Source organism: Micromys minutus (genome assembly GCF_963924665.1).
Source record: "Micromys minutus genome assembly, chromosome: 4".
Classification (NCBI taxonomy): Eukaryota; Metazoa; Chordata; class Mammalia; order Rodentia; family Muridae; genus Micromys; species Micromys minutus.
Genome location: NC_137973.1, coordinates 30,359,883 through 30,381,927, shown reverse-complemented (window position 1 = coordinate 30,381,927; position 22,045 = coordinate 30,359,883). Strand labels below are relative to the sequence as shown.

The window sequence follows — 22,045 nt, the reverse complement described above, 5'->3', positions numbered from 1 at the left end:
CTGGCTTACTATAGGGAAGTGAAAGCCAGGAAGCTAGGTCCCCCTGCTGCTCTCCTCTTCCCATCTTGAGTCTGTGCACTAGTTCTGTACCTTATTTATTTGTTTATTTTCAGCAACAGGAAAGGAATGAGTTGAGAAAGTCCAGGCCCCAGAGAAGAGGCCATCAAGAGGGACATTCCTCTCAGCTAACTTGTTTCCTTCCGCAGGGAAGCCTGCTACGCCATGTCTGTGAGCTGTAGACCACTGGGAACATCTCTGACTCAGGAGATCCTCAGCTCCCTGGGCCTTGCCGACAAGGTACGGGTTGTCGGGACTTCAGAAATGTATTTATGTACTCAGTAGTGTTGGTGATTTAATTCTTGGGCCCACACCTGCCAGGTTAGTGTTTTCCCACTGAGCCACATCTCCAGCCCCAAGAATAAATTTTAATGTGTCAATTCAGGGGCCAGGAGATGTTAGGAACAGGAAAGAGGGGATGGCGGTGGAGAGATTTGGTGGAGATAGTACGGCTGGGTAAAAGCCTTGATGAGTTGAGTCCTATCCCTAGGAGACCACCCAGTCCCTCGGGCTGTCCTCTGACCTCCCAAGTACCAACCCAACAAATGAACAAAGTGAAAGGAAGAGGGAAGAGGCTTGCTCCTCATAACGCCATGTTCTCCTGCTCTTACAGACCGCAGCCTGGGGGACCCTGGGCACCCTCAGGACGTTCTTAAGCTTCAGTGTGGACAAGGATGTACAAAGACTGCTGAAAGCCATTACAGGCCAAGGTAAGCTCACATCCATAGTGTTTAGGGTCTACCTTTCATTGTTGATCTGATATTTATTTATTTAGAGATAGGGTCTCCTTTGAACCTATGTAGCCTGGAACTCACTGTGGAGACCAGGCTGGTCTACAACTCAGATCTGCTTCCTTCTGCTTCCCTCGCAAGGGTGTGAACCACTGGCTTCCAATGTGCAGTAATCCTCCTGCAGCAGTTTCCCAAGAGCTGGGATTATAGGCAAGAGCCATCATATACAACTGCGGGTTTGCCTTTCTTTCTCACTCTTTTTAAATTTTTATTATAATTGCTTTATGTGTATGGGTGTTTTGCCTACATGGATGTCTGTGTACCACAAGCATGCCTGGTGCCTCCAGAGGCCAGAAGAGGCAGTCAGACCCCTGCAACTGGAGTTTCAGATGCGTCGTGAGTTAGCATGAAGATGCTGGGAACTGAACTCGGGTCCCCTGAAGAGCAGCTGGTGCTCTGAACCTCTGAGCATCTCTCCAGGCCCAGGTTTACTTTCTCATAAACAATCTATAGGTCAGAAAGAAAGCGGGGCAGCCAGAAGGCTCAGGGGGTAAGGTTCCTGCTGCCAAGACTTGAGTTCAATACTGGGAATCTCATGGGAAAAGGAGAAAACTCTCAGGGGTTGTCCTCTGACCTTCACGCATGCTGAGACAAACACACACCCCACCATACACATAACAAACTAACAAACAACAAATGTAAAAAAAAAAAAAGTATTTTTAAGGAGCCAGGAAGGAGGAGCTAGGCACATTTTGGGAGTGCCTGTGGAAGCTGGATTCTCGTATGTCAGGTTCAGTGGTGATGTGTCACAGCCACCCTCACAACACCCGTGTGAGGTCAGGCATGTTCTTCCATTTGCACATGAGGAAACTGGGGCTCAGAGAGATTAAGAGGCTTGTTCAAGGTCACATAGCTTATAATAGGAGATCCTGGACTCTAAGCCAAAGGAGTGGGTCCCACCCAAAAAGGCCTTTTACATTTTTATTTCAATAATTTACAGTTTTCTTCTCTTTCCTAAATCATTGTACTAGGTTGATTTTGCCTGAATTAGGATTTGAGTAAGATCTATTATTCATTCATTCATTTCCTTCTTTTCTTTTTTGTTTCTGTGTGTGTGTGTGTGTGTGTGTGTGTGTGTGTTTTCAACACAGATCTGTGTAGCCCTGGCTGTTTTGGAAATCACTCTGTAGACCAGGCTGGTCTCAAACTCAGATCTGCCTGCCTCTGTCTCCTGAGTGCTGCCACCGCCACCATTTGCCTTCTAGGCTTTCTTCTTCCTTCTTTCCGTCCCTTCTGTAACCCTGGCTAGCATCAAGCTCACTGCGTGCCTAATGACTGAACTCCACATCCTCCTCCCTCCATCTCCCAGGTGCTGGGGTTACAAGCGTGTCATCACACCCAGCTTTCCACGACGTCTTAAAAAGATTTTTTACTTGAGTGAGTGCGCGTGCACGTACGTGTGCACTTGTGAGGGTAGTATCCACGCAGACCAGAGGATCCTGGATCCCCTGGGGCTACAGTGGTTATGAGCCACCCAGTGAGGGTGTTGAGTCTGAAAAGCACTACATGTTCTTCATCTCTGGGCATCTCTTTAAATGGTGCTTTTGACATCTTCTTAGCGTCTCCTTTGAGAAATGGAAGTGGGGGTGAAATAGCCCTTAGTCCTCTCCTCCCTTCCCTAGACCTAGTTCTCTTCCCCAAGGAGCCAGGAATTCACAACTGTGAACTCTGTGGTTGCAACCTGGTTGTGTCTTGGTTTAGGCGTGGACCATGGTACCATTGTGGATGTACTGACCAACCGCAGCAGAGAACAAAGACAGCTCGTTTCTCGAGCCTTCCAAGAACGCACCAAACAGGTGCGGCCACTGAAATATCAGAAGCTGTGGACGGGGTGGGGGACTCCCTGGAGGACTTGAGATCCAGCCACAGCCTGCTCAATCCCTCTGGCTAATTGGGGACTTGGTGGCTAAACCTGGGATGAAAAAAATCAACCAAAGCCTCCCATGATTCTGGGACCTTCCTTGACCTATATCTGTCTGTCTGGGGTCCATTTATACAGGATCTATTGAAGTCCTTGCAGGCAGCACTCTCTGGCAACCTGGAGAAAATCGTGGTGGCTCTCCTACAGCCTGCAGCCCAATTTGATGCCCAGGAATTGAGGACAGCCTTGAAGGTACCAGGAGAGGACAACTGCTGGGGTGTTGGGGGTTCGGGGGAGAACTCTAACGGAGAGAGGAAGAAGAACAGTTAGTTGATTGGCCTTGGCCTCTCCAGAGAGTGGGCCTAGAGGCCCCCTTGACCTTGTGGTGACCCTTAGAGAAGTCGATAGTGCCTGTTCTTCAGCACTGTCTGCCATCTTGCTGAGCTAATGACATGGCTCAGTGTCAAGCGGCCTCACATTTTCTTACAGATGTCTAGTTCTGCTGAGGATGTAGCCTTGGAAATCCTGGCGACCCGAGCAGCACCCCGACTGCAGGAGTGCCTGGTGGCGTATAAACATGGTAGGGGTCCCGGAGAGCAGAAGGGTATTGGGACAACCTACCACTCTCCTACGGTCCCTGAAGATCTGGGACCCTGACTGACCAATATCTTCTATTCCCCTAAGGTCTCTGCTGCCAGAACTCCTCCCCTCCTCCACAGCCAGTGCCTCAGTCTCCCCAGGGGAGAGAGCCACATGGGATTATTAAAGGAGAAACAATGATTAACTCAGTCTGGAGCCCTAGGGCAAATTTCAGAGTAATGACATTAGGCACCATAACAGTCTCAAAGGTCCCCTGGCTGTCTGTCCCTACCATCAAACCACATCCCAAGGTTGCAGCCTGGGGGACAGGTGGAGGCCTTTTTTAAGACGAGTCTGTCACAGCCTCACCTACTAATTTGTGAGCAGCCTTTCCCACCCTCTCCTCACCAGACCACCTTTTTGTTTTCTTTTGCTGAATGATGCTGCTTGAGTTGTTAACCCTCTCCTACTCTCTTGATTCCGTCTTGGTTCTGTTCCCCCTCCCCACTCCGATCCCCCTACAGTAGAGCTTCATGTAGATGAAATAGTTTGAATTCATGATCCTCAGCCCCAGCAAACAAAGCATGCCGACATTGTTTCTCTCTTCCTTCTTCCCGAGGTTTCAGCACATGCTACATACATACATACTACATACATACACACTACAGTCTTCATTTTTCTGTTCTCCCCATTCCCGATCACTCTCTGCTTCATACCCCGCCTCACACAGCACTTCTTGGCCATTGATTGGAGGTTAGTGCCTAACAGCTTGCTTCATATTCTAGGATTCCCTAACTCTGATCACTGCTGGTTGGCTGATTGATATCTTCTTCTGGCCTCCTTGGGCACCCCAGTCCCAAATACATAAATAAAAGATTAAATCATTAAAAAAAAAAAAAAGAGGAAGACCATTAGGGTCCAGTAGGTCAGGTGCTTGACAAGTCCTAAAGCTATCTACCCCATGAAAATCAGGAGTTAAAAATCTCTGCCCCTCCCCCAGACTTCCAGGTGGAGGCTGAGGAAGACATCAGGACTGAGACCAGTGGCATCCTGCAGGACCTGCTTCTGGCCCTGAGCAAGGTAAAGGCTTGGCCTGAAAGGGAAGGGATTTGTGTTCTTCAGCTGGGCATGGGCCAGGGTAGGGAGTCCTGCTGTCCGGGGACAGACAAGGGAGAGCTCTGGAGGGACCATGGTTCGCATGAAACTGTGCTTTCAAGAGTTCTTCTGAGAACAGTGTCTCTTCTTAGGGGGCTCGTGAGAGCTACTCTGGAATCATTGATTACAACTTGGAGGAACAAGATGTCCAGGTGAGCGGGACTTCAGTTTGTATGTCCTGTACACTTTGCTGACCATGTCTTAGGGTCCAGACCCCGTGTCCCCATCTGTGCTGCCAATCTTCTTGCCTCTGCCTCCAATCTCATCTGCTAGCAGGTTCTCCTCTTGTGGGCACTGGGTCAAGCAAGTCTCCTTAGGTCTTGAGAATTAGTTCCTTGTGAGAGCAGCTGAGCACAGTCCCTTTTTTAATCCTGCCTGTTTCCCTGGCTGTCCTGGAACCTAGTCTGTAGACCAGGCTGACCCAGAACTCAGAGATCAGCCTGCCTCTGCCTCCCAGTGCTGGTATTGGATATCCCTTTTCACCCTCAGCCCCATTTCCTTCACCACAGCAGACTTGGGGACATCATAGCTGTGGCTTACAGGTTACAATGATCCTAACTCACTGGCCCCTCCTTTCCAGGCACTCCAGCAGACTGGAGAATCCAGTGCGGCAGGTCAATGGGTCCTGCTCCTTACACAACGCAGTCCTCAACACCTCATCCGAGGTACCCAAGCTTCCATGTCCCCACCCGGCTTGCTCTATCTACTGATGAGTGTGGCGGGTCACCATTCTCTGTGGTAAGTAACAGTCCCACATACCAATTTACCTCTCTAACCACTCCCCACACATACCAAAAGTGTTTGATCAGTACCGGAGACGCACTGGCCAAGAACCGGAGGATGCTATCCGGAGCTGTTTCCATGGAGATGCCCAGCTGGCTCTGATCAGCCTAGGTAGGCACCTACTCAGGCTGTATGGAGGAGTTTTACTGCGATGGAACGCTGTGACTCTGACATGGCTCTGTCTTCCCACCTTTGCCTCTAGCTTCCATGATGAGAAATACGGCACTGTACTTTGCTAACAAACTCCACCAAGCCCTCCAGGTAAGAGGCGCTCTGCTCCTGCCCTGCCTTGTAGCCTGTCTTTCTACTTTGTGGGTCTTTCTTGCTTCCACCCTTTCAACCCCCTAACACGAGATATGAGGGAAAAGGATAGAAAGTAGAGATTGCTGAATACAGTCCGGGGGTCTACTTCCTGCTGATTAGGGGGATCGAGTTTCTTGGGTCAAGTCTGATCTCCATCAGGAGGATATCTAATTTCTTGTTTCTTCTTTGCACATGACTACTTAACAAATCTAGACCAACAGCAACCAGCCAACAACCCACCCACCTCTTGGGGGCCCTAGCATTTGTGTGCCCTCTGATAAGTCCCCAGAATTCCAAATATCACACAACCACAGAAACTCTGCACCTGGAAAAATGCCAGAGCACAAGGCAAATCAGTCAGCTGCAGAAGCAGCCCCGTACCTCACACCTGGTTGAAAGGAAAGCACGTTCTTAAGATATTTCTGTGTTTTTCAAAGAAACCAAAACTCTAATTGACACCTACCCTGGAAGCTACAAGCTACTCCTGCCTGTTCTTACAGATTAGTGGGCAGAGGAGTGCGCTTTAGTTAGAACTAAGTTAGCTGACCCACTAGGCACTGAAACCAAGGTCTGCCTTAATGTCTATGCACCAGTATGGCTGTTGTCAGAGGTGAAGGGGATGCTCTGCACAGTGGTTCCCAACATTCCTAACCTACCACCCTTTATTCAGTTCCCTCATGTGTGGTGACCCCCAACCACAAAATTATCTTCATTGCCACATCCTAACTGTAATTTTGCTACTGTTATAAATCATAATGTAAACATCCGATATGCAAGTGGGCCCCTGTGAAAGGGGTCAAAACCCACAGGTTGAGAACTGCTGCTCTAGAAGAAACACTAGGAAGCCTGGGGTGAATACCTGTAATCCCAGCAATCAGGGGGCAGACTACAGGGTGAGGTTCAGGAAAGCCAAGACTATAAATAGATTCAGCCAATGTGGAGAAAGGAGGCCCAGGCTGCTGAAGGCGTTACCATCTCTTTGTTTTTCTTCTTTTTATTTAACAGACCAAGGACAGTGCATAAGTGTGTGTGTGTGTGTGTGTGTGTGTAAAGGAATATAATAGCAAGGCACTGGCAGTGCACACCTTTAATCCCAGCATTTGGGAGGCAGAGGCAGGAGGCAGACGTATTTCTGAGTTTGAGGCCAGCCTGGTCTACAGGGTGAATTTTAGGACAGCCAGGAATACACAGAGAAACACTATCTCAAAATATAAACAAACAAAAAACAATAAAACCAAAAACAAGAAAATAAATTTAAAAAATGGGGATTGGAGAGATGGCTCAGAGGTTAAGAGCACTGACTGCTCTTCCAGAGGCCTGAGTTCAAATCCCAGCAGCCACATGGTGGCTCATAACTAACTCCAAGATCTGACATCCTCACACATACATAGATTCAGGCAAAACACCAATGCATATAAATAAAAATAAAATTTGAAAGGGGACGTGTAATTATGAAAGATTCGTGCCGTCACACTCTGGCAGACAGAGAAGCCTTCAGCGCCGTGCCCCACTGATGACATTCAAAGGGGAGCCTGCATACGCCCTTGCTCAACCATTGAGATAGCCATCTTGACAACAGATTGTTATACTTAGCTGAGAAAGCCTGGCTCATTATGAGTCAAATCCAGGATTTATTTGAAGTCCTGTGCTTATCTGAGTTATGATGTAAAATCAAATCTGTAGGCTGGGAGGAGCTTAGTAGAGCACTTGCATAGGCACACACATAAAAGGGAGCTAACACATGTCCTAGTGTCCTGGGATTATGAGACCCATATTACCAGACCTATCATGCTGTCCAGGAGACATATACTTGGCAATCCCAGTATCTGAGTAGAAGCAAAGAAGATAAGGAGTTGGAGACTTGTCAGGCATGGTGGCCCATACCTCAGATCCAGTCTAGAGGCAGAGGGAAGTGAATCTCTGAGCTCAAGGCCAGTCAGTCACTTGATAAGGCCCATCTCAAAACTCAGCTATAGATGGAGTTCAGGGTCTAAGGTACATGAGAGATGGCTTGGTGGTTAAGGGTTTCATGCTCTTCCAGAGGCCCTGCGTTCGATTCCCAGCACCCATGTCTGGCAGTTCCCAACAGCTCCAGATATGAAGCCCTCCATAGGCATCTACAAACACACACACACACACACACACTCAGAGAGAGAGAGAGAGAGAGAGAGAGAGATTCACATAAAACCAGACAATTGGCTGTATATGGTAGTCTACACTTTCAGTCCCAGCATTTGGATCTCTTGTGTTTGAGGCCAGGCAGAGACACACACAGAGATCCTGTCTCAAAAAAAAAGGGGGGGGGGACTAGTGGTAACTAGCATGTTCAAGACCCTGGCTTTGATCCACCAGTGCCATACAAAAGTATGGAAAAATATATTTATCAGTTATCCATCTGTGAGAATAGACGGCAACTTCGGGTCCTTTATTGCTTCTTCTGCCTCCTTTTCTCTGCTTCCTACCCACCCTCTGCTCTTAGTGAGAATATCCGCTAACTGCCTGCTCCCCAATGTGTTTCTTTACCAGGAAACAGAGCCCAACTTCCAAGCGCTGATGCGGGTCCTTGTCTCCCGAAGTGAGAGTGACCTTCTAAGCATTAGGGCTGAGTTTAAGAAGAAATTTGGGAAGTCTCTCTATTCTTCTCTCCAGGTAAAACTTAGCTATTTCCCCCTTCAAGACAGAGTTTCTGTGTGGCCCTGGCTGTCCTTGAATTCATTCTGAAGACCAGGCTGGCCTCGAACCCAGAGATCCACCTGCCTCTGCTCTCCACGTGCTGGGATTAAAGACCACTGCCTGAGTAAACTTAGCCTGGAGCCTGGCGTCCCAGCTGTTCCCTCCACCCACCCTTCCTGTTGAGTGTGGGACTCCAGGGACCAGAGAGAGGTCTTTCCTTGACAGAGAACTGTGTATTAGCAGGAGGCGGGGTTAGACCTCCTGGACAGAGATGGCAGTAGTGAGTTTTTCTAACACGGATTCCCTTACCCACAGGATGCAGTCAGAGGGGATTGTCGCTCAGCCCTCCTGGCCCTGTGTAGAGCTGAAGACATCTGAAACTTTCCTGACCCACCCTGATGTGACATTCAAAAATTTGAGATTCCCATATTTGGTTGAACACATGGAAGAACCGCAAGGGACACTATATACCCTAACTTCCTCTTGAGGCTGGACCTGATATCTTTGGATTTCCCTCTTCTCAAAGTGTCATCTTCTCGCTCCATTCCAGAGAGGAGTAATGGGAGGTCTCTGATAGTGTCTGCCCTACTCAGTCCCTCCAAAGGCCGAACATCTCCCTGGTAGTCAGATGTTTTGGCAAATTCACTATCTTTTTATGTTCCCTGGTTAGAGTTTGGGTGGAGCAGGCCACAGACCAGGAAGAGGCCATGCAGTTGAGGTGCCTTTGAAGTGCACTCAGCTGTTCAACAGGAACCCTGTTTTTGCCCCAGCACTGCACTTAGCAGTTATCAACATACCCCTCCCCAGGAAATATCTGGTAATTAAAAACAGTAACATCCTCTCAATTCCTTTTGTCAATACAGGGATTTGGAAATACACCTCCAAGTAGGGCCAAGAGCATTACTTCCCACAGAACACCTATAAAAACTAGGAAAGAGGGAAGAGGCACATTTGGGCTCCCCCTGCTGGCTCTGTGAGAAATGACAAGCAACCTCTCACCTCCCTGGCTCCTCCCTGTTTACATTCCTCAACTGGGTCAAATATTTAACTCCACTGCTCCAGGGTAGGAATGCAAATCTCAGGAAAAAAGTTTTATTTCCAAACTCCTAGGAAGGCATCAAAAATAATAAAGATATAAACCCAAACCAAACCCTAAAACAAAGACAGGCCTATGGGGTAAGTCCAGGAGCAACCAGACAGGCAGGAACACAGGAGAGATGCTTTCCAGAGAGGTGCCTTGCCTAGCGACCTGGGTCTGTATATCCACGTGACTATTCCAGAAAAGGGGTCTGGGAACCAGAGATCTTCATCCAACCCACACCCATGTGGCCCCGGATGAAGGGAAGAGAAGTTAGCAATACAAGGGCAAAGATGGTACCAAGTCTGACCTTGGCACCTACGGTTCAGATCCCCAACAGTGCAACACCCTGTAGGGCTCAGAGACTGAGGTGGGGTGGGGGTCCTGCCAGTCGCAGCCTCTGAAAGAAGGGGTAGGGGCAGGCTGTACGGGGCGGAGTCAGAGCAGAACACAGTCTGACTCAGTCTTCGACCTCTGCCGCCGCTCTCCAGCTGGGCGTCCAGATGTGGCTCCTCTCCCCTGTGTGAGATTTAGCAATGAGTTATCCAGTAACCTCGGCAGAGCCCACAGACATCAGGGTTCAAGATCAAAGGTAGCTCGGGTTATGAGGGGAAACTTCTCAGAGACCTGTACAGCGACCATACGCATTCCACACCAAGCCAGTCAGTGCCCCGTACAGAAAGAGTACCCACTCCTTGGCAAGTCCTCGCCCTTCTAGAGAAGGGCAGGCTCACCTGGGGCGAAGGGGCTCTTGTTCGCACAGATTGAACTGCTTGCTGTTGTTGATACTCTTCTTGTTGAAGTTGTTGGGCCAGTTCCAGGTCACTGAGGCCCAGCATGCCTTGTGGCTGTTGCTGCTGCTGCAGGGACAAGGCCATAAGGTAGTCCTAGAGAGAAAACAAGTCACGAATGGACCAGAAGGACAGAGATTCAAGCCCAACTTCCAAACCAGGTTTCCTTCAAATGCTGGCTCTGGTAAAAACATGTTATCTGTGGTGCCAGAAAATCACCTCAGGCAAAGAAATGGCTTCAGCCTCCAGCCAATATAATGCATAAAGCCAATATAATGCATAAGCTTCGATGCCAGCGGATGCCAGCGGATTCCTCGCCGTTCCGAAAGGCCACACACACCTGGTCCACCTGCAGCTGCTTCTCTGGAGAGCCACTCCCACCTTCAGCTCCATGGCTCTTGCCTAGGGAATGACTTAGGTGGAAGTCAGAGTCACAGAAGCAGCTGTCGCCATCCACATTATGCAAGCTCTCCCACACCACCTGCTCCTCCTGTAGAAAACCTTGGTCAGTGACCAGCAGGTACAGGTGACTCTGCAAAAGACAGACAGCCAGGGCCAGCAGTTAGCTCAGTATTGGAGCAGGTGCCCTATAAGTACTCAAATTCCTCAGGTCTGACCCCCCAGGACACCCTGCCTTACACACCCATCCCACAAGCTGAAAAGGACAGCAAATTGCTGGGACCGGTGAGAGAGAAGCAGTTTACAGCCAAGGTACATTTTGAGGCCTTCTGAATCTGTACTGACTGGAATTTGACACTGTGAGCATCCAACATTTCCTAAATATGTGTGGGTACAGGGAGCAGGAAGGGACATCTGAACAGGGTGCGCTGTGGTTAAGGAACCCTTGGGGCTAGGGCATCACACCAGATCCAGTTTTCTACAATCTTTCCTTTGCTTCTCTGTGCTTTAAGAGGTATGTACATATAAACCCTTTGAGAACCAGAAAAACTGGATGTGGTGATGCATGGTAAAATGCTAGCCCCTGGGAAATGCTAGCAGGAAGATCAGAAGTTCAAGGCAAGGCCAGGGGTGGCAGTGCGCACCTTTAATTCCAGCAACTCTGGAGGTAGACAGGTTTGAGTTCTAGGCCAGCTAGGGCTGTATGGAGGGATGGGAGGGAGGGAAGCGCAGAACCAGTGATCTCTCTGTCTGCTCCATTCTTAAAGAACTTCTGCTCCTAACTCTGGGAGAGGATTATCTTTCCTGCCTCTTTGATTGTGTGTTTATTCCTCAGGATCTGCTGTCATTTACAAGCAAACGCACTGAGAATGAAGGCACTATGTTACTCTCTTTTCCTGCATCTGAAGTCCCAGGGAAAAGATGGCGTGACACGGTTTGGCACCACACGGATCTTAGTTGGTTGTTTGATACCATGGCTTAACTCACTTTGTCCTGCCTGACACACTGAACCCAGGGAAAGAGGCACAGGGAAATGACATGGTTCCTGGTCCCCTCCTCCAAAGCCGTGTCACCTTGTGCTTAGTCATCGTGCTAAAGTGGTTGTTTCGAAAAAAGACACTAAGTTCGTCTTCCTTAGCAGCTGCTGTGAGCTCACATAGGCCGTGGTAGGTCAGCTGTGCCGCAGTGGTCTCCAGGAACTGCTCCGCAATCAAGCCTGCCAGAAGGAATAAACCAGGAGAGACGTGGCTTGAATCCAAACCCAAGACAGGAAAGAAGCAAAACAAGTCAAAAGGGCTGGTCAAGTGAGCAAAGAAAGACCCCGAGTTTAATCCTGGGCGTGGTGTGCGCACCTTTAGTCCCAGGCCTGGCTCTGGTTCACACAGCAGTTCTGTGTCTCAAAACAAAAATTAATGCCCCCACAACCCCCAGCATAGCTCCAAAGCAAATAAAACAAAGTCCAGGATAAAGAGGTTTGGCCAAAAAGCCCTAGGGTGCTCTCCGGAGTCCCACTTTTCGAAGCTCCTTTCCTCATGCTGGAGAAGTTCAGTGTTAGGCTATATGCTTAGCATGTACAAGGCACACACACATAAAAGATGAAGCCAGGCTTGGCAACGCATGTCTGTAATCCTGGTACTAAGATACTGGAGGCAGAAGGATCAGAGGTTCAAACCCATCCTCAGCTCCAAAGCCAGCCTGAGCTAAGAGCCCCCATTGCACCCCAGTCCTCAGAGTTGAGATAAAAACCCTTCCTTAAAGCCCGGCTATATTCATTCATTCGCCCAACGCAGCAAGAGTAGGAGTGCATATCTGTAATCCGGCTCTCAGGAGGTTGGTGCAGGAAGGTCAGGAGTTTGAGACTAGCCTGGGCTATGTCCAGCCTGAACTACATGAGAACTTATATCAAAAGGGAAAAAAAGGCTTTTTTTTTTTTTTTTTTTTGCTCTCTGTATTATACAAAACAGCAACAATAATAAGCCTACTTCACAAGGGACCTGCAAGGGAACAGGGTACCAGCATCACCTTCTGTCACGAGGTTGGAGTCACTGGAGTGTTTACAGGTGATGATCTTCTCTACCAGCTGGTTGTAACTCAGTTTCCCAACGGCACTCACAGCCTCAGGACTCTGGGGAGTAGAATGGGGTGCAGCAAAAATAAACTTTTTTTTTTAAGGAAGGAAATGAACCAAACCCATTGGACTGTGGGGCTCTTATGATCAAAGATTCCTGAACTTTTGATATTCAAAGACCTGATCTCATCTGTGTGTGATTTCCTTGTGCTGGGGTGTGACTCCGCCCAACATTAGAATCCAAGGAACCTGGGCCAGTCCAATCTCCAAATCCTACCCCTCCTCCAACTAATCCAACCCTTTCCTTCCCAGGTGCCCCTCACAGCCCACCCCACAGCCCTTTTGCCTTATTCATGCCAGCTTGGCCAAGATTCACCAGGGCCTCCTGTCTCACCTGTGGATCCACAAGCCAGCCATGGTATAGAGGTATCCCCAGCAAGTCAAAGATGCTGCATTCCGGTGTATACTCAAAGTCTGAGACACCTGTGAACCGCACATTGACGTCCAGACCTGTGGCCAGCTTAGGTAGCACCGTCATTGCATCGTCCACATTCTGGTAGGAGAAAAGACAAGATGGCTGGTCTGGCCTTCCCTCCCTCACACCCACCATCCAGAAGCAAATCAGCAGTCCCATGTTTTCATGTCTGACTTGCTTTCACCCACCTCTTAACTCAACCTCCCTTTTTCGAGACAGGGTCTCACTTCATAGCCCTGGCTGTATTGAAACTCACTCTATAGACCAGGCTGGCCTCGAACTCACAGACATCTACCTCTCTCTGCTTCCCAAGTGCTATGATTAAGGGCAAACATCTCTATACATCACTACCCAGGGCTGTCTTAATCCTCTTTATCTTTTTTTTAAGACTTTTTATTTATTATATATGAGTACACTGTCTCTGCCTTCAGACACATCAGAAGAGGGCATCAGATCTCATTACAGATGTTTGTGAGCCACTTTGTGGTTGCTGGAATTTGAACTCGGGACCTCTGGAAGGGCAGCCAGTGTTTTTAACCACTGAGCTATCTCTCCAGCCCAATCCTCTTTATCTTATACAAAAATGAATGTTTTTTTTTTTTTTTTTTTCATGACAGAGAGATGTTATTCTTCACTGAGATGAGGAATTAACCACAAAAGCTTCTCAATAGGTCCTGGGTCCCCTTGCAAGCCTGCAGACCCCACCCACTGCCCTCTTGCCTCACCTGCTGAAAGTTAAGTTGAAGGCCCTCAGACTTCTCTTGGGGTTTGATGGACAGAAGGCAGTTTCCTGTAAGACAGGAAAGCCATCAGCCTACTCTAGCCTGCCAGGTGTCCCCCAAACTCTGCTCCTCTTCCTCTGGGGGTAATGTCACAGGACCACAGATTTTCAAACTCCAATCCAGAGTATTAATTTCTCGGAGGAATAAATAGGTTTATAGAGGTAAAAGACCCACCCAATTTGATGCTAAAGTCTATAGACACAGTGCTTGCCTAGGATGGTCAAGGTCTACGTTTGGTCCCCAGCAACAGTGACTCTAGGCAGAACTGGTGCTTTAACGGAAAGATCCTCCTTTGACCTTTGCTTTTTACGCTCCAGCTTTACAGAAAAGACACAGACTCTTTTCTACCTTCAATCCCACATCAGCGTTCCAAATGAGGGCTCCTTTACTATGTCACTCACCGAGATGTGTCAGGAGCTCATCTGATGTGATCACTTCCTTCTGAGGGGGCAGCTTTACCTGGAGGGAGAAGGGTGGCCATATGTGAGCCTTTACTACCAGCAGTGAGGAAGAAACACATAGGAAGAGGTGGGTCCAAGCTAGGCATGGTGGCTGTCTTAGTCAGGGTTTCTATTCCTGCACAAAACATCATGACCAAGAAGCCAGTTGGGGAGGAAAGGGTTTATTCAGCTTACACTTCCATATCACTGTTCATCACCAAAGGAAGTCAGGACTGGAACTCAAGCAAGGTCAGGAAGCAGGAGCTGATGCAGAGGCCATGGAGGGATGTTGCTTACTGGCTTGCTCAGCCTGCTTTCTTATAGAACCCAGGTCTACCAGCCCAGGGATGACACCACACACAATGGGCTGGGCCCTCCCCCCTTGATCACTAGTTAAGAAAATGCCTTACAGCTGGATCTCATGGAGGCATTTTCTCAACTGAGGCTCCTTTCTCTGGGACAACTCCAGCTTGTGTCAAGCTGACTCACAAAACCAGCCTGTACAGTGGCTCACCTCTGTAATCCCAGCACTGGGGAGGCAGAGGCAGGTGGATCTTTTGTGAGTGTGAGACCAGCCTGGTCTACATAGTTCCAGGCCAGTCCAGGCTACAAAACAAGACAAAAATGCAAAACAAAAAGACAAAACAACAAAAAGCAAACAAGCAAAGGAAACAAGGAAGACAGAGGTGGGAGAGATCCAGTGCTACAGGATATTTGATCACACTGTGAACCCCGAGATGGTGTTGTTTGCTGGAAAAACCTGTCTCTAGTTGCGGTGTGGCTCAGCCTTAGCACATATTTTTAATCCAAGAGCTTTCTGCTTGATATTGTAAACAGGATTAAACAAAGTCAGCCATAGGTAAAAAGGCGGGGCAAGCAACCAGTTGACAGGAAATGAATACAGGATTAGTAAGAAGAAAACATGGAAAGAGGGAGTCAGGCCGGATAGGATAGAGAGATGCACAGGAAGTAGATGAGAGGGACACGCAGTTTGAAGGAAGTTTCTGAGGCAGTGGGAGAGAGGGGCACCGCTGCTGGGACACCGGCTGAGAGGAAGGTCAGAGCTCAGCTGGGTGCTTTCTCTGCCTCTCTGAGGTAGCTTCCACCTCAGCATCCGGTTCCGAGTCTCCATGGGTGAAATCCAATGACTGAGATTTTGTTAAAAAACAACAACAACCTAACAGTAGAACAGAATGGGCGAAAGGGCTTAAGGCTGGAGCAAGGAGAGAGAGACAGGAAACACTGCCAGGCACTCCCAGCGGGAAAGAGCAGGACACAGGAGTGCACCTTAGAGTAGAAAATTTGAAACTGGTTTGAGAGAAATCAGAATGGTGGAGGCGGGTCATGGAAGAATACTCCCAGTATTTTCTTGCCCCACCCCTACATATGAGGTCTCTCTTACCATTAGAAACACAGGTGAAACCATTTTTGTGTGACTTAGAATAATGTAATTCTTGCAAGATCCAGAGCCAGTCACAAGACAGGTTCTGATATGAGCCAGGCCCACGACAGCACTGACGTCTCAGTCAATAACACAAAACTAAAGTCCACTGGAATAATAAAAATCTGGAACTTTGAAAGTGGTCCCTAGGATCACGCTGCCAAACTCCAGAGACATGGCGTCCTAAGGCTCTGTGTTGATACCTTTCGGCAAGAGCACTTAGAGACTGACCTTTGTGTGACTCTGGTTTCAGTGACCCTCAAGTTTCCAGCACCCATGGCCAGTTTACATAGGCCCACCTGTCAGCACTAGCTGCTGGCTGTTGGCCAATGCTCTCAAAGACCTGGGACCTCCGTCAGTGCCACCCTCCTGGCCTGGCATAGGACCATATCATGTCTGATATGGGTTGAGCTTGGAAAAAAAAAAAAACCCAAAGTGTTCTTACTGGAGAGGATTTGCCAGTGGACCCTGAATCGAAGCTTGCCTAACCAACCATTCTCCACTTTGCAAGATGTCTATGTCTGTGAGACTGCAGTCACCTGATGGTTTTGTGTGCTATGTGTTCAGATGCTGATGTCTACACTCAAACATCTGGTACCACAATGGCATGGTCAAGCATCTCCAGGCTCAATGTTATAAGTCCACTGTCTTCAGACACACCAGAAGAGAGCATCAGATCTCATTACAGATGGTTGTGAGCCACCATGTGGTTGCTGGGATTTGAACTCAGGACCTCTGGAAGTGCAGTCAGTGCTCTTAACCGCTGAGCCATCTCTCCAGACCCCAGGTTCAATGTTATGTAAAAATCAAATCTTGGATTGTCAATAAGGAGCATTTCAGCCTATAGCTGGGCGGAGAAAATAGGGCCGTACTCCAATCCTAGTCAGGGGTTCCCAAAGGAGACCATAGAGTAGGGAGAGAAAGAAGGACCACGAAGAGAGGAAAGGTTACGAGAGACCATGAGGAGTGTCCTCAAGGGCACACATGGACCAGAGTGAGCCAAGGCAGACAACCTTAGAGAGTTAGAATCGCTCAGCACCTGCCCAGCTTAGGTTTGCAGCTTGTTAATAAAAAACACCAGCTCTCTGTGTTTTTATTTGGGACCTAAAACAGGCTAGAGCAGGTCTAGAAATGTCCAGCAGTTATTCCAGAGAACAAAGGGGGTTCAGAACCCCCCCTTAAGAATTACCTTTACAGTAGCCTTTGTATAGTATGGTATTGTAAGGAATGTCTAAGTGAATAAACCAAGCATCTTTGAAAGGCAAACCGGCAGACATTTTATTTGCCCTGCACCTTATGCTCTTGGCACTTACCTTCCACTGAAGAAAGAGGATGTTCATGATGGCTAGGAGAGGACAAGGACCATTGCTGCTCTGGGTGATGATGGGGGTCCGTTCTCCCTTCCAGGGGATCCACTTGACACAGTAGAAATCTAGGTCAGGCTTTTGGATCCTGGGGGACTGGGAAAGCTCCTGTGGTCTGGAACATGCCTCTGTTGTCTCTGTCTCAGATGGTATCCCACAAGCTGGCCCAGGAGGACTTGAGCTAGCTTCAGGAGGAGGACACTCAAGATTTTCCCCATCCTCAGCTGGTGGCAGAGTTTGGTCTCCTGGCTGTTTTCCAGTTGCCCCATCAGCATCTGTACTGTCCTTGTCCTGAGGCTGCTTCTCTGGTTCAGCCTCATGTTTTTCAGATTCCACAGTTTCTGGACTATTTGCCCTTTTAGGGGCTGGGCACTCAGCCTGAGACTGTTCCATAGTGGGTATAGGGTCAGCTGAAGGGAATGAAGGTGTTCTGTGACCTCAAAGACCTTGCCTAAGGCTACTCTGGTGTGCAGAGAGACCTAGTCAATAAGGTCATTGAATTGCAGAGCAAAGGAAACAAGAAAAGTCAAAGTGAATAGTGTAGGCTACTCTGGCTCCAGATTAAGTTTTTCTCAGTGTGTATAAACAGCATTCAGCTCATTCCTCCTCTGAGTTACTGCAACCAGATGGGGCTAACTGGACTTGTGTTTTCAGTCTTGGAAAGGATGGAAGATACTGGGTGGAAGTGGCTTCTTCCCTGAAACAGAAAATGATAGAAAGTGAGAAAAAAAGAAAAAAAAAAAAAAAAAACCCACAAACCAGAGGTCTACAGAAATGGCTTAGAGCACTGGCTGTTCTTCCAGAGGCCATTTCAGCCACCGGACCCCGCACAACCACCTATAACTCCACGTCCAGGGGGTCCACTGCCCTCTCCTGCCTCAGACACACAGGCAAAATACTCACACAAAATAAAATAAAACAGTTTTCAGAAAAGACAGAACATAAAGGTTAAGTGTGACGCCAAGAAGGAAGGAAGAGTGCTAGAGAGAAAAATTAAAACTATCCCACAGTGGGCTGGTGTACCTCTGTGGTATAGCTTCCCAAGCAAACAAACCAGGAAACAAAACCAAATAACCCTTATGATTATTAACAGAGTGATGTTCGGGCTGCCTTGTTAAAAGCATCCTATCAGTTTCAGACAGCAAACCTTGTCCCTTCCCAGAACATTCTGTGCACATAGCTGGTGTCCTTAGGGACAAGCTACCTTTGTCCTGCTCACACCAGGGACCAGAGAGTAGTTAGTAGTATGTTTTGGTAGATGAAGATGTTAAAAAGTAACACCATGTTCTTAAATTTTGTGCCAAGCTGGTAAGGAAGAAGAAATCATGTTCTTCCAAGGAGTATGTATGTATGTATGTATGTATGTATGTATGTATGTATGTATGTATGTATGTATTGAGACAGGTTTTATTATATAGGCAAGGCTGGCCTATGTAGACCAGGCTAGCCCCAATTCAGATTCACTTGCCTGTCTCCTGAGTGCTGAAATTGCAGGCCCTGATGAGCAGTCAGCCACACAAGATTAGGCTGAACCTCACACAATCCCAAACCAGTCACAGCAAAAAGGTTAGGGAGGGGCTTCCTGTCAAGGAAAGGAAATGCAGTCCTGGGACTTGAATCGGTGTTGGAGAAGCAACTCTGTTACCTGGGTGTCCCTGAAAGGATTGAGAATGTTCTAAAGCACTGGTCCTCAACCTTGCTAATGCTGTGACCCTTTAATACAGTCCCTCATGTTGTGATGACCACCAACCAACCATAACACTATTTTTAGTGTTACTTCCTAACTGTCATCTTCCTATTGTTAGGAACCATAAGGCACATATTAGGTGGGTGGTCAACAATTCCATAGGGGTTCCAATCCACAGGTTGAGAACCACTGTCCTAAAGAGTCACTTCATGCCCTTCAGTGAACTCTGAAACAATGGATCTCAAGGAACTGAAATTCCCTCCCAGAATCTCAAGGCAAGAGGAGAAAAACATTGACCCTTGAATCCAGCCAGAGAGGAACTTATACCCAGGAAAAGACTTCAACAGCATTCTAACAACTTGTCTGACAACCTTGCAGGTGAGGGTAAGGCCCAAACAACCCAGGGGGATGATGAATGAGGAGACCACGCCTTGACCAGCCCTAGGCTATTTGGCTGTTCAAAAAACAGGCTCTCTAATGAAACTTTAGCCTTCATTTAGAACACTGAAGACAGACTTGGGAATGTCTCCAAATCTCTTTGTTGCTAATCCTAATGTGATCACATTGAATACATCTCTGCTTTTTTTCTTTCTTTCTACTTTTCACTGTGATGATTTTAATTTTATTACATTTACCCAGTGTCTGCTTGCTTACACACATGGAAGCCAGAAGGAAACTTTCAGGTTAGTTCTGTCCTTCCACGTGTACTTAACACATGCAAGGCCCTGGGTTTCATCTCCAGCACCATAACAAAAAGAGAGCCCGGAGAAATGAAATCAATTAGAATCTTGTCTTTCTCTTGTAAACTGGTATCATCAGGCACGGAGGCACACACTTAATTCCAGCACTTGTGGGCAGAGACAGGTGAATCTGGTTGCCTGCTTCCTTTTTGTAAATCTTCAAGATTTGGGGACTATGAAAAAGCCTTTCAGAGTGTCAGCTGGCTGTGGTGTTTCAGGCCTTCCAACCCCTATTACTCGGGGGACTTGAGGCAGGAGGACCTTGACTTCAAGGTCTTCCTGGGCTACAGAGAAACATCAAAGTTACTGAAATAACATAAATATAGTAAATTGATCATTCTCCTTATTCAAATATAATTTGTGCTAGCTGCAGGTAATTTATATTGTAATTTAGACTTAGAGTAGCAAAAAATACTTGGAGACCTTCCACCCTCTGCCCCCTCTCCACACATCTTTCCTTCCCATTATCCTTTGAGTGAACCTTGAAACAGAGGCCATGCCTGGGAAATATTAAAAAGCCTAAAGGCAAGCATGGCCTATTTTCTGCCCAAGGCTAGAAATGATCAATAATGAAGTGGGGGTTGGGAAAGCTATCGACCAAAGAAAGGAGTTACAAGAAACCACAGGAGGGAGTGGTCTCTAAGTGCAAGGGACAGAGACAGGGCAGGAAGAGCAACAGAGGGCTCCACTTCCCAAGGCTCACTCCTGGTGGGAAGGACACTGCCAGTTTCAGAGGAGGGAACCATGACGGGAGGGAACTCAAACAAACGGAGATCCCAGCCCTGTCCCTCTTCTTTCTTCATCTCTTCCGGGAATTACCTATGGTGACCGGTGAGGGAGTTAAATCACTCTGGTCCTTTCCTAGTAAGCAGTAGATACTGCACACAGTGGGGAAAGCATATTAAATAGGTATGCGCTTAAAGACATCACCCACCCTCAGGACCCTTCTCGCCTCAAGTCCTTTACTGGCATTACCTAGTCTTCTCAGCTGAATGCAATTCTTCACGTCAACATGATTTGAGATTCCTCTGGAATAAGGCAAACCCTGCAATGCTTGCTCTCTAGGAGAGGGAGAGGGGTTTATTTATAATGGGGAAATAAAGAGACCGCATCTCCCACTGTTCCGTCTCTTACTGCTCCGGGTGCCGGGGATACTGTAAGCGATCCAGACTTAGAGACCACAGATGGGACATCAGGTGTCAAGTTCACCAAGAGAGGGTGGGGAGAGCTAGGAGACGTGGTGAAGAGGATGGTTTGAAAACAAAGTTTTTTTACCTCAAAGAGATGGATGGGGTTCTGACAGTGGGAGAGGACTCAGCTCTGGCGGTCCGACGTGGGAGGAGGGGACATCGTTGGGGGCGCCGACTGCGCCAGCTGCCTCCCAGCTGTCAGCCCGGAGCTTACGCGGCTTGACGCGCGTTTATCCTCGCGGCGTCCAGCCCGGGTCGCGGCCACTTCCGGACTCACGCCCAACACCGGGGGCGCCGGAGCAGGGTCGGGGGCGCGGATAAGCGGGGCGCAGCCGAGTCAGGCTTTGCAGAGTCTTCGGGATTCCCGAGTGGCCGAGCCTCCGGCGTGCGCTCCAGGCCCTGCCTACAAACTGGCTTTCAAAGGAAGTTTGTGGTTTTTCTTTTTCTTCTCTCTCTCCTTCTCCCCACCAATCCCCGCCCCCGGTCGGGACAAAGACAAATTAGCCAAGGACGCGGTCCCCGGAGGAGGAGGGTTTCCACCAGAGCTGACTGAGCCGGTCGGCGGCCCGGCGAGCCGCAGAGAGGAAAAGAAAAACAACAGACCCTTTCTCTGCCCTCCGCCTGCCGCGGGAAGGGACGCAGCGCTTGTGCCTCTCTGGTGAGAACCGGGAAAAGCAGGCGGCCTGGCGAGCCGGGAGGAGCTGGGCGGGACGGCGGCAGCTGATGAGACCTCCCTGCATGCCCGCCGCAGCCCTCTGCTCTGGAGCCAAGGAAGCAGGGCGGAAGAGCCTTGTGTTTGCACACGTACTCGTTTAATATGAAAGAAAACTCCCACTCCTGTTTTTCTGGAGCCCCCTGAGCTCCTTTCCAAAGGTTTCCCTCCTTCCCATTATTATTATTATTTTTTAAGACTAAGAATGAAACTAGTTCAGCTGTATACCTGGTGGAGGGTGAGGAAGCCGCTCTTCTGCCTCTTCTCACCTCCCTGAGAAGCAGGAAAATCTGGGGATAGATTAAAAAATGAGGGAACATGTTATGATGAAGGGACATTTTCCCCCCAAGTAGTCTGCCCTGGGACACGCAAGTGGCAGTTAAGGGATGTTGGAATCTAGCCTTACGTTCTGAAGGCTCCTTTAAACTTTATTGGCGTGCCGGCCAAAGGACAAGGCTTCAATCAGCTCCGAAACTGCTCTCTGAGAGAACAGTTGCAACAGAGACCCAGGAAGCAAAGTCACGGTTGCAACAGTCCAAGAACCGTATGAGGAGATATCTGCTCAGGCTGTAGGAGGAGAAAGGCTATGAAGAAGCAGGAAGAGTTGTCACGACTATAGGTTTTAAGAAGAGAAGTCAAAGATTATGGTAGTGTTTTCCTAGCGTGAAAAAAACAC

The 22,045-nt window shown here is 48.4% G+C and overlaps 2 protein-coding genes across 6 annotated transcripts; one reads left to right on the top strand and one right to left on the bottom strand.

Moving 5' to 3' along the window:
• Positions 1-222: 222 nt before the first annotated feature.
• ANXA9 (annexin A9) lies at positions 223-8,642 on the top strand (the record flags this gene model as incomplete). Of its 2 annotated transcripts, XM_080916345.1 has the most annotated exons (12): positions 223-297; positions 671-767; positions 2,550-2,644; positions 2,848-2,961; positions 3,199-3,289; positions 4,289-4,368; positions 4,536-4,595; positions 5,024-5,108; positions 5,242-5,337; positions 5,429-5,487; positions 8,056-8,178; positions 8,518-8,642. In XM_080916345.1, the coding sequence occupies 12 exons, from the start codon at positions 223-225 to the stop codon at positions 8,578-8,580; spliced, it is 1,038 nt and encodes a 345-aa protein (XP_080772471.1). In that variant the 3' UTR covers positions 8,581-8,642. The 2 variants fall into 2 exon arrangements, with proteins under 2 accessions (XP_080772471.1, XP_080772472.1); XM_080916346.1 differs by lacking the exon at positions 2,848-2,961.
• Positions 8,643-9,280: 638 nt separating this feature from the next.
• MINDY1 (MINDY lysine 48 deubiquitinase 1) lies at positions 9,281-21,885 on the bottom strand. 4 transcript variants are annotated; one of them, XM_080915245.1, is made up of 12 exons: positions 21,776-21,885; positions 21,598-21,659; positions 20,743-21,060; positions 16,990-17,737; positions 14,197-14,254; positions 13,739-13,803; positions 12,933-13,091; positions 12,493-12,595; positions 11,544-11,686; positions 10,412-10,603; positions 10,015-10,167; positions 9,281-9,799 (listed from the first exon to the last, which is right to left on the bottom strand). In XM_080915245.1, exons 4-12 carry the CDS (start codon positions 17,431-17,433, stop codon positions 9,719-9,721), a joined length of 1,398 nt encoding a protein of 465 aa, XP_080771371.1. In that variant the 5' UTR covers positions 17,434-17,737; positions 20,743-21,060; positions 21,598-21,659; positions 21,776-21,885; the 3' UTR covers positions 9,281-9,718. The 4 variants fall into 4 exon arrangements, with proteins under 4 accessions (XP_080771371.1, XP_080771372.1, XP_080771374.1 ...); XM_080915246.1 differs by lacking the exons at positions 21,598-21,659; positions 21,776-21,885 and adding an exon at positions 21,261-21,490; XM_080915248.1 differs by lacking the exons at positions 20,743-21,060; positions 21,776-21,885 and having other exon boundaries at positions 21,598-21,706.
• Between the last annotated feature and the right edge of the window lie 160 nt (positions 21,886-22,045).